The sequence below is a fragment of the Scleropages formosus genome, chromosome 5, assembly GCF_900964775.1.
Source record: "Scleropages formosus chromosome 5, fSclFor1.1, whole genome shotgun sequence".
Classification (NCBI taxonomy): domain Eukaryota; kingdom Metazoa; phylum Chordata; class Actinopteri; order Osteoglossiformes; family Osteoglossidae; genus Scleropages; species Scleropages formosus.
In genome coordinates, this window is record NC_041810.1 from 28,614,609 (window position 1) to 28,626,049 (window position 11,441).

The 11,441-nt window shown below is 45.7% G+C and overlaps 1 protein-coding gene across 2 annotated transcripts; it reads right to left on the reverse strand.

Annotated features, from left to right (window-relative positions):
• Positions 1–122: 122 nt before the first annotated feature.
• Positions 123–11,441, reverse strand: LOC108942435 (BTB/POZ domain-containing protein 10-like). 2 transcript variants are annotated; one of them, XM_018765822.2, is made up of 9 exons: positions 11,269–11,441; positions 10,373–10,498; positions 4,653–4,855; positions 4,125–4,377; positions 3,935–4,037; positions 2,716–2,836; positions 1,985–2,182; positions 1,698–1,808; positions 123–977 (listed from the first exon to the last, which is right to left on the reverse strand). In XM_018765822.2, exons 2-9 carry the CDS (start codon positions 10,471–10,473, stop codon positions 652–654), a joined length of 1,416 nt encoding a protein of 471 aa, XP_018621338.1. In that variant the 5' UTR covers positions 10,474–10,498; positions 11,269–11,441; the 3' UTR covers positions 123–651. The 2 variants fall into 2 exon arrangements, with proteins under 2 accessions (XP_018621338.1, XP_029108272.1); XM_029252439.1 differs by lacking the exons at positions 10,373–10,498; positions 11,269–11,441 and adding an exon at positions 6,972–7,544.

An 11,441-nucleotide genomic window follows, 5' to 3' on the forward strand; every position in this document is an offset into this window, starting at 1 on the left:
CATACCAGCTGTATAAAAGGGCAAACTGTTTTAAGTTGATTTGGAGAAAAGGATCAGCTAAATAAATAAATGTAAGTCTGAAAATAGTGCTCGTGTACAAAAAGCCAACACCACACAAAGGCTGTTCTCAAAGTGATTTCAAAGCCTTTATTAAAACAATATATATTGAAATTTATGTATCTCTTAAATGTTAAAAGAACTTCTCACTATAGGAAAGTGTCCAAGCAGAATATACCCTGGCTAGTGATCAACACGGCGGGCTGGTGATCTCTTACTGTGGCTGTTGGGGAAGGGGGGGGAGGGGGTGGTCGTAAAGGTGACGTGGATCTCTGTGAGGAAGCTGAGAGGCTCCACGGTGAGCTCAGAGAGCTGCAGTCCTGAGAAGTGTGGTCCTGGCAGCAGTTAAGACTGCATCACATGAGAAACAGGCAGAAGTCTGACCTCCAGCATAGGTCCAAGCTGACAAGGGTGTGTGCTCATTTCTGTTTGAATGCCCCAGTAAAAAAAAAAAAAAAAAAAAAAAAAAAAAAAGTACAAAACAAAATCTGGAATAAACTTTAAAAAAAAAAAAAAAAAAATTTAAAGTCGACTGCGCTCTTGCCAGTGTCCAGCAACCCTGCTGGGTGCTACAGTACAGTTGATCCTTGAGGTTCACTCAGGAGGTGGGGGGACGTCAGCCTCCACCTCACCGCTGTAGCCATAGCGACTGCCAGGCACGGGGTGGTTCGGAAGCACGTCCAGCTCATCCACCTGTGGACCTGGGTGCAGCACCACCAGCTGATCCTGGGGGATGTCGGCAGCAGCTGCTGCCAGGTTTGTGATGGACTTGCTCTTCACGCACTGGAAGTCCACGTGGCGGCTCTTGCCCTCCTCCTTCTCCCAAGACATGCGGATGAATGGCCGCTGCACGTAGTTGTAAATGACCTCTGGGCGACCGCCTGGACGCTTCTTCACCTTTTCCTTGTACGTTGGGTAGCCTGCAATGGGCACAAAGAGGTTACTCTAAACACACTTCACCTGTACCAGGGGGGAGAGGGTGCTGCACCATGAACTTCAAGGAAAAAAGATATGTGAAAAGAAGCTGTTCCATTTGGAATCACACAGGACCTTCTTAAGCAGCTGGTATCACATAGGAACTGAATCCCCAGTTCAGACTAAAAGAGGAATGATTTAAAAAAATGAGGGAAAGGAGATTCTACTGACAACCCATAAGACACCATTTTAAATCTGATGAAAATGTAAAATCCCCTGAAGAGTAAAACTTTTTTTTTTGAACCACAGATGCACTGTTACACCGCGAAGGGCCGTTGCCTTTTTTTTTTTTTTATGTCCAAACCCATTCACATACGCCTTATTGTTAATGAATGACATTTAAAAAAAGAAAAGCATGTGCTCTTAGCTAGCGTGTTGCTGCGAGAGACCATACGTACCGAGGTCTTTGCATTTCAAAACTTTGAAGGAGATGCGCAACTAATAATATGCCAAAGATTGTAAACAAAGAACATTAATTACCACCAAATGAAACAAGCGATAGTGAGCTTTTGTGCAGTCCAAGATGCAGCTGGAGGCTTGAGACAAAACCATGAACCAGAAATGTTGCAAGATAAATTTACTTCCCACATTAAAACCAATATGTGTGAAATTAAGTCTGTTAAAATGCAGGATTCCTATGTTTATGTGCAAAAATGACCACCTACCTTCAATTCCTAGTCGGATTTTCTTCAGTCCTCTCTCCTTCAATACAGACTTGGCCACGTCCCTGTTTTCTATGTACTTGAAGAAACGGTAAAGCTTTGTGCTGTATATTACTGTAAATAAAAAGGGACAAGAATATCATGTAGTTGTAAAAATGTCATTTTTTAAAAAAAAAAATTGTCAGAAAAACCCAAACAGGAAGTTGTGCATTTAGGGCAAGTCTCCCCATACATGTGTGGATGCGAGACCAGTGAGGTGCGGTGTGTGGTCAAAGGACAGAGGGACTCACTCTGCGAGTACTCCTCGCCCATCTGTGGCGGGTACTCCTCGTCCCAGTCCACCACATCATCATCTGTCAGCACCACAATGTGGCACTCCCGCTCGCCGCTCTGTGCGCTTGCGACCATTAGGGGCAGAACCATCTCCTCCAGGTAGCACTCGAACTGCCGGCGCGCACCGTCGTTGGACAGCTCGTGCATGAGGGCACCTGCAGAGCACAACGCACTATACACACGTCTGGCCTCAACACTGCGCACGGACACAGACATGTATGTGTGTGTACATACACACACAAAGGATATGTCTGCATACATTCAGAAAGGCAGGACTAGTTATGTAAATTTATCTGACACCTTTCTTCTAGTGTGACGTTTTTGCACACTAAGAAACACCTATTTACCCATTTATACAGTGAGGTAATTATTATCGGAGCAAATTTTGGCCAAGTACCCTGCTCAAGAGTGCTGCAGTAGGAGGTAGGATTTGAACCTTGGTCCTTGAGCTCAAGGACAGCTGTAACGTCTATGCTACCTGCTGCCCCGGTAACTGGTAACAAACACAGCAGACAGCCTAGTCCTATACAGAAAGAGCCAAGTTATACCCCTCACAGAGCAAAGCGCCCCACACAATTAAGAATGTTTAAACATTTTTAACAGCATGCAAACACTAAACGGTGTCTCTCCACTCACACCGCAGTGGGTCATGCTGAAAGAGAGCGAGCGACAGAGCGGCCATACGTACTGAGGTCTTTGCACTTCACGGTGCTGTAGTCGAAGGAGATGCACAGGTAATCGCACGCCTCCCTCAACTCCGGGATGGAGATGCCATCAGGGCAGCGGATGATCCCAGATTTGTAGTAATCCTGCCAGTTACACAGCAGCCAGCAAACAAACAGGCAGCCATTAGTGAGGCGGCTCTGCTCAGCTCAGCAGGCTTCCTGCGGACAGCAAATGGCAGCACTGCGAATGAACCCCCCTCCACCCCCCCACCCCCTGGAGCACAGATCTGTTTTTAGCCAACCAAACAGAGAGAGCGTTCAACTAGAAACGGGGTGGAGAATGAGATAAAAAAGCAAACCCTGTCTTATCTGCTACAGTCTTTTTGTAAATGGCTGTCGTGTTGCCATGGAGATCCATTGTCCTGAGGACAATGTTTTCACCCCTCTATTTTGGCCCTTTCGCGTCCGTTGCTCACATGGATTCAGTGGCAACGTCATACGTGGACGCGTCGAATATAAAGTGGGGGAGCTGGCTGTTACTCTGCCATTTTCACTATACATCTAATTCACTTTCCCTCAAACAACAGCGCACAGTCGCTAAAGCTACAACGACCAACAGCAGCACATAGATGCTTGCAAATTAGTCAAAAGCAGAATAAAAGTGGCAAGTCCACATGCTACACCAACCCTGAGATGCAGAGACATAAATGGGGGGGGAGATCAGTACCTGGCTGTCCTGCTGCGTGCCTCACGAGACAGCGTTATGTTCCAGCTGCACATCTAGGCGCAGGCGGAAACAATGCGATGTCACACGGCACCGCAAGTCCGTCCTGGTAAATCCACGTTACGTAAACGTAGCTCGCGTAATCTGCAATGTGTTCAGCCCCATCTCCACCCAGCGCAATGCGCCACCCCAGTGGACAAGCACAGAATCTCACCAGCCGCAACTGGGAACACGAGTCTGATGCAATGCGGCTTTATTTATACATTATTAATCAGAATAAAAAGCTCAAATTAACCACTGTATAAAAAGGTCCATTGTTCTGATCTCTGGAGTCTAGGGTTTGATAAGGCTGCAGACAAGTCCTTATTCATAAACTCGTAGCCTACGGCTGTTTGCACACTTGATCCAGACACAAAGGGGGGCGCTGGAGTAAACGATAACTTTGTTAAGTGAACATTCTGAAAAGCTCGATGGGAGAATATTTCCCGGCAAAAACATTTCCACTGAGGTGCCCTCACCAGAATGGCCCTGAAGACAGTGGAACTGATGCCTTCGGCCACCTCAAACTCCCCCTTCTCGTTGGGTCGTGTGAAGTTGTACTCCCTTCCAGAGCCGAACATCCTGAAACAAACCGCGACATCAACCTGAAGTTCAAGGTACATTCAAAGGGTCACCGAACCCCACGCTGGCCCGGCCGGAGTTGCTTACCTCCCCAGCATGGTGTTGGGTTGTGCTATGAAGATGGACGGGTCAACCACGAAGCGGGTGTTGTCGACGATGAGCGTCACCCGCTCGGAGACCCTGGTATTACGTCCTACCTCCTTGGCATTGTCATAGACAAAGACCATGTCATCCTCCACAGACATCTTGCAGGAAGCCTCCGCTCCAGTCAGGGTGCTTCCAGAACGTCTGTGGGGCCGGGGACTGGTCCGTGATGGTGAACTGGGGTCCCGATCACGATCTGCCAGAGGGGACAAGGAGGGTGAACAGATGTTGCGATACAGGGATGTACACTCTCTCAGTCTGTCCTCTTTCATGCTACATGACAACATTACAGGGGACGGCAGTCATTTCCAGGCCTCTTTACGTCAACAGACACAACCCTGCACTTTCACCATTTCCATGTTATACAGCCACAAAAAGTGACACCGCTGCACAAAAATACACGTTTGCATGGCCCAGTTTTTGACTGTGCTAAGTGATCAAACCCACTGTGAGCAAGGACGGGTAACACACCGCTAGTCTGCTGTCGGGTGGGTGAAGCCACGATCCTGATACAGGGGGTCAGCAGGCTGTCACCCCTCTCATGAGAGGAGTCCCGGGAGCGGTCACTGGAGCGGCGCCTCCTATGGTCCCGGACACGGTCGTAGCCTCCACCGGCCCCATGTAGGCTCATCTTTGCCGAGTCAGATGTGAGTCGAGAGGTTCGAGTATGGGTGCTGGTGGGAACACACACCCACACATTTCTACATTACATTTCAATCATTTAGCAGGTACTCCTAGCCAGGAGGAGGAAGAGCAAACAACTCACTTCACTCATCGCTTTAACACAGGACCTCAAGGATGCGCGGACAGACCATCCTGACAAGAATTTGGAACAGAGTCTACAGTGAACTCAACTGACTCCATAAAAGACTAAGTAACCCCACCCCACAAAAGTCAATGTGACCTGAGTAAAGCATGAAGACCATCAATAAACAGGCCATTCCTCGGTGCCTGCAGCAGGAAATGAGCAGCCATGCCATAAAGCAGGTAACAACCCTCTGAACTGAAGTCTGTAACTTACTCAGATTTACTAAAAGAACTCTAGAGGATGGTTTCTCTCATATAAAAGCAGCAGTCTTTAAGCATCCAAAGTAAAAAAATTCAAGGAAGAGAAGAAATACTATATATAAAAGTAAAAACCTTTTACCCAACAAATTATGGTCAAGATAAATGGATATACCCAACACCTGCTGTTTGAGACCCGTATTTAAGTATAGTCACTGAACACTGGAGCACCTCAGGGGGACAAGTGCTGTAACTAAAGATGACAGGCCTGATTCGTGGCCCACATAATGAGACAAGGCTAGATGCTGGGAGTTAAAATTCATAACATCAGTGGCTTCCAGCCCCTCTGGAAGCCCAGGCCAGAATGCAGGAAGGAAGCAGGTCTCCTACTGCAGACCAGGACTTTTCCACCTTGCCTTCAAAACTGGCACCTGCCACAAGGGACCTCATTTGTTCGCTGAGCCTTGAAGACAAGGGAACCAGCAGATGGCAGATTCATTTTTTTTAACAGAATTTTAGGATCCATAATATTGTTACTTGATAAGAGTCTGGATTAGTATAAAGAAAGACTTAGACTATCCCTGAATTCACCAGACAGTAGCAGTAGTAGTTATTACTATTAGGAGAACCCAGGTTGGTAATTTTCCTCCAAATGCCACATCTCCACTGTTGTCGATTTTGCTCATTTTTTTTTAGCCAACATGATCGTATTGACAGTGGCTCTCCCACAGACTGGGTAACTAAAGCCCACACCACGAAGAGAGAAGCCAAACTGCTGTGAGAAGCTAGTGCAGAGCACTGAAAGCACCCGAAAGCAACAAGGGAGGTTCACTCTAGACTTGTGTGTTCAAAAATAAAACGATTTCCTGAGGGCTGCTATATGCACGGCAACCCCGATGGAGAGGCAGCAGTGACCGTCTGCTCGGCAAGCTGCCCCCTGCAGTCAGCTGCTAGAAGAGGCAGTGCTGCCATGGGATGATGGGAAGTGACAGGCACTGGGGAGGGGCAGACGTGCCAGAGCACTGCACAGCCCCTGCGCAGATGGAGCGCATGCCCGTCTACGCGCATAAACGGCAGCATCTGGAGACACAAAGGAAGCCAAGAGCAGCAGACCTCTGCAAAAATTACTTCAAAATATGTTTACAAAACAAATATATCATGTACACATGTAGACTGTACACACACCTGCTGTATTGCCCTTCTAAAAGAAAACTCACATCCATTCATAAAACTGAAAAACATCCACAGACAAAAATGACTGAAGAAACCACCAGATGGATCAATCAGAAGTAATCTGCAATAACCAACCAGATGGTAACCTTCCAAGCCTTTAGTCAACTGCAGAAACACTGCTCTGCTGCTGTTTTCCATAATTCACAGTACAGCCAGCTCAAATGTGAACAAAGAAAGCAGTCTGAGACAAAGGGAAGGTCTCCGGCAGCCCAAAAGAACAGGTCTCATAAATAACACAGTGTGAGAGTGAGGAAGGGAGGGATGCATGTCTTCATCTGCACCTGAATGAAACCAGGCTCTCACTACTGGGACAATAGCGCTAAAAAAAAAAAAAAAACAAAAAAAAGTCAATTATAATTGGGGGAGAAATTATTGATTGCCCAAGGAATTTCTCCCCCTCATGCACCTCCCAAAACTTTCACGAGATGTAATCACAAAAATAAACCCAAAAAAAAAAAATATATATATATATATATCATTCTTTAAAACAGCAAAACCAGAAGTCGGAGATGCCGGGAGAAGGAGAATGGGAACAAAGGGAGCAGCACCTACCCGTCTGAACCGCGCGGCAAACTAAAGGCAAGACAGCAGGGGAAGAGTCGCGGGAAGACAGCGCACAGGGGATCCGCTCCGCCGAACCACGCAGCCCCGCCGACCGCTTCAACAACATCCTCGGGCATCACTCTCAGAGTCGGGCATGTCTCCCCTCGGAGGCGCGCCCGGGAGCCGACGCTCCGTGGAGGAAGAGGAGGAGACGGAGACGAAGGAGGCGCGCAGGAGACGCAGGTAGAGCCATTCGGAGCAGACGGGGGGGAGCGGCGACTCGCACGGCTGAGGCTGTGAGTGTGACGCGGAGGCAGCGCGCGCTCGAACCCGACGATCGGACTCAAAGCAGCGCGATGCGGGTCCAGGGCTGCGGGCGCGAGGCGACGCTTCCACCCAAAACGCGCGAAGCGCCGGAGAGGAGGGTGGCGCAAGAACTCGGTCGCCCTTCAGCTTCAAACTGCCTCACTTACAAACAGGTCAGGAGGAGGAGAGGAAACGGTCCTCCTCCCAAGTTCACTTTATTTCTCCCGCTCCAACTGTGACGAGCTCTGGGCCATCTCAAGAGAAGCTCGTATAATATTATTATTATTATTATTATTATTATTATTAATAATAATGACTGTGTTGGTTTTAGGAAATATATTTACTTCTCGCAATAACTCGGTCCCAACAACTGGAACGCGCCAAAATGTACAGTTACCAACCAAGATAGATACCGAACGGTAATTTTAAACACGAAATATCTCAGCAATAAATTTATAACGTCCACGCGCAGTTCATAAAGTGGAAGCGCGTCCCCGCCGCGCGACGCCGGTACGGGGCGAAAAGGCGCCGCGAAAAGCGCTTCTCCCAGAAGAAATGCGTCGTTAGCGGAACTGACATGATTTCACCTTTTTGCTAAGTGACCTTACATCCTGCCTGGTCAACTATTAAAGATACTTCGGAAGAGAGAGAGAGGAAATAATAAAAGCTGGGTATTATTTCATAAATCCATTTTTGACACTGGTTGAGCGAAGTGAGGACACGTGGATGCGGACAACGTGGGATGAAACGTTTCAACAACCACTTAAAAATATATATATCTTGTACACCATACCCAATAAATTACTGTGATAACATCCTTCCCGCTTATTCTTATAAGAATAAGGTATGCCACTGTTATAATACAAATAAGGGTGACTGTAGATTATTGTAAGGATCCTGTACGCCCATTATGACAGAGCAGTAAATGCAAACGCTAAATAAACTACAGTCTTCTCTCATATAACAAAGCGCAGAAATAAAACATTTTGATTTTAAAGAAAACAGTAGAAGTTCGAAGGCAAAGGAAAGCCCTACCATCACCTTAAAATTTGAAATGATTGGAATTCTCTTGAAAGGCAGTATCTTCAGGAATGACTATCTTAGCAGACAAGGGTTATGAGCATTACAAGTAATGATAGTAATTAATAGAATTGCCTCCTTATGTAATGATCCAATAATCTTTATAGCAATTTTAAAAGAGGAACTTCAAGGTGCTTCTCAATGAAGATAGACAGAGATGGGTTGCAACTGTAAAGGAATTCACAACAGATATCGCCATAAAAACAAAAGAATCCATCCATTATTGATAACTGCTTGCCCAGTGCAGTGTCATGGTGGTCTGGAGTCTATCCCAGAAGCATAGGGTATCGGAGTGAATTGTGGTCATTCACTCACAAATACACACTAAAAGGACAATTCAGAGTCACAAGTTCACCCACAACACACTTCTGCAGTGTGGGAGGAATCTAAAGCACACAAGAGAAAACACACTCAAACATGAAAGAACATGCAAACTTCACACAGCCTGAGCCAGTTGCAACCAGTGTCCCACAATTCAGAAGCTACAAGGCACCCGCTGCATCATCACGACCCCTCCCACCAAGAACAGGAGAATACACACACACACACACACACACACATACATACACATTGTCTGAACCGCTTGTCCCATACAGGGTTGCGGGGAGCCAGAGCCTACCCAACAACACAGGGCGAAGGGCCAGAGGGGGAGGGGACACACCCAGGACAGGACACTAGTCCATCGCAAGGCACCCCAAGTGGGACTCGAACCCCAGACCCACCAGAGAGCAGGACTCAGTCCAACCCACCATGCCACCGCGCCCCCGCAGCAGAATACAGCAAAAGAAAAAATATTTACAAGATAAATGAAAGGGGGGGGGGGGGGGGGGGGGGGGGGTGAAAAACACACAAATGTGTCATTTAAAATTGATTCGAAACATGTTGTAAACTTGGATTTAAAGGTTTTCAGAACAGTTTTCATATTCTGGACATTATTTTTAACATTTAAGCTAATGGTTACAGAGTTCTTATGACAATTCTCTTTTTGAGTAGATCTTCAGAAATAAACTGAACTCATTAAGCTAGAAAAGACCATATACTAGGACCCCAATATACGAGGAAGCATCTGTACTGTCCAGTACATCAGATCTCCAGGGCACTGACATGTCTAACACATTCAGAAGTCCCCTGGGACATCCAGTTCCCCCAGTGGCGTGTCTGCATGTTCATTTGAGATCTACTGGTTCATTAAACTTAGCATGAACTTCAGTCATGTAGAAGTGGTTTTTAGTTTGTTCTAATTCCTGGAGGTCTTTGCTGTTGTGACCTCAAACAAAGCACTTAAAATCTTATTTCAGTAGAGAAACAAAGTTGTAAAACAGAAAACACACAAGACAGCAGCAGCAAAAGTCACATTATTTAAAAAAAAAAAAAAAAAAAAAAAAAAAAACTAAACTAAAGTGTGGGGTAAACACAGTATACATTTTAAACCAATCTATCCCTTGTCAATGCTCAAGTGTAAAATCAATTTACGGGAAATGTGACCACAGAGCTTGTACACAAGTTTGAGTCAAAAATATTTTGTAAAATTCAAAATGCATTTCTTCCTCTTGGTATTACAGAAATAAGTAGGAAAATTAACACTGAATAAAACAAAAAGCCAGTCATTATGAACGAACAAACAACAAAAGGAAGACAAAGAATTGCATTAGTTTGTCTCATATCACCAAGGACTCTCACTACTGTTGCATCACACAGTACTAATGCAATTAAAGTTGATTCTCCTGCTGGCACAATGAAATTAGTCCTACTTTTGTATTTAGAATTCTGATTATTGGCAAATACAAAGTAAAAGAGGAATAATATATAATACATAAATAAGACACTACACTTTTGATGGATGCGTGCCTGTATTTGAAGCTCTTGCTTTTGCATTCTGTTGCTGAGTGAATGCATCGTCTCCTCGGAGTTGGAAACTTCTTAGAGAAAAGCACTGCATGAACAAATATATCTCGACCTGTTGCGATACTAACTGGCGTCATAGGCTGTTCCCTGGTGCCGAGCGTGAGACACTTACGACTCACCTGGAGTGCTTGAGCAGCTTTCGGGGCCTGCTGGTGGCCTTTCCCTCACAGGTATCGGTGTCACTCGAGTTGCTGTCATATGACAGGGGTCGCGCTGCCATCACACGGGTGCGTGCCGAGCGAATCCTACAGGCCACGGAAAGGACAGTTAAGGGATGATTAAAGCCTCGCAATAGGACTGATTCTTTACTGCTATTATTCACCTATTTAACATTACCCTGATGTGCTTAGTGCCTTCAAATAGCACATCTGTGTCTGGTTCACAGGCTTCATACTGAAGGAAAAAACCCATCCAGGGGGGGCTGTTACCTTTACCCATATCAGTCTCAGACTACCCCAGTGAGATTAAAAAAAACTAAAAACAAGCTCAGTCTCGGAACCCTTAGTGTCACATAACAAAGAAAATGAGTCCCAAGTGTTTTCAATAAGTGCGTAACACACATGCGCACTGCAAACAGGAAATACTACAAACTTACACATATTTCTTTTCCCCCTCAGGTTTATCCCATATACACAATTTTTGCTGGTCTTATACTACTATAGTCTGGAAAATATTATAATTACATCTTTACAATGCTAAACTAGAGTAGAGTAATAACGCGCGGCGTTCAGTCGTCGACTATCGCGACAGTCGGACAGCACTAACTAAGTAAGTTGGAACTAGTCTACAAGCCCGTGAGAGCCGAAAACTCAAACTGTGTGAGGAAAATAAACGTGGGTGTTTCAGCTGCAGCTTGTCAGTTGATCCCTGAGTTAAAAAAAGTTACCAAAACAAATGATTTTAGGTTGTGTAGTAGCTGAAGAGCTGTTCTACATCCGAGGTGCGGAGCTATGCTATCATCATGTGCTAACTTTTCGTCTAACTTCGGCGGGCTTCGTCAGAACAAACGTCTTACCGTTCGAGGTGAATGACAGTCCTGGAGTTTAACGCACAACTGTACTTTACTTAATTACCTCATATAAAAACCGATTCTGAAAACTTCACTTTATTCAATTTTTTTTTAACTTCCGACAGAAACATATCCCGTTAGAAGTGAGAGGGCCTTAGACTCGGGCTACGACTCGGGAG

Bases quoted from the DNA above. Each gene is read 5' to 3' on its own strand.
- LOC108942435 (XM_029252439.1), bottom strand. From the start codon at position 7,099: ATGCCCGAGGATGTTGTTGAAGCGGTCGGCGGGGCTGCGTGGTTCGGC. The intron at 4,856-6,971 runs GTAGGTGCTGCT...TGTTCCCACCAG, and splicing joins TTGCCGCGCGGTTCAGACGG to CACCCATACTCGAACCTCTC. The intron at 1,809-1,984 runs GTGAGTCCCTCT...TTTTATTTACAG, and splicing joins GGGCGAGGAGTACTCGCAGA to TAATATACAGCACAAAGCTT.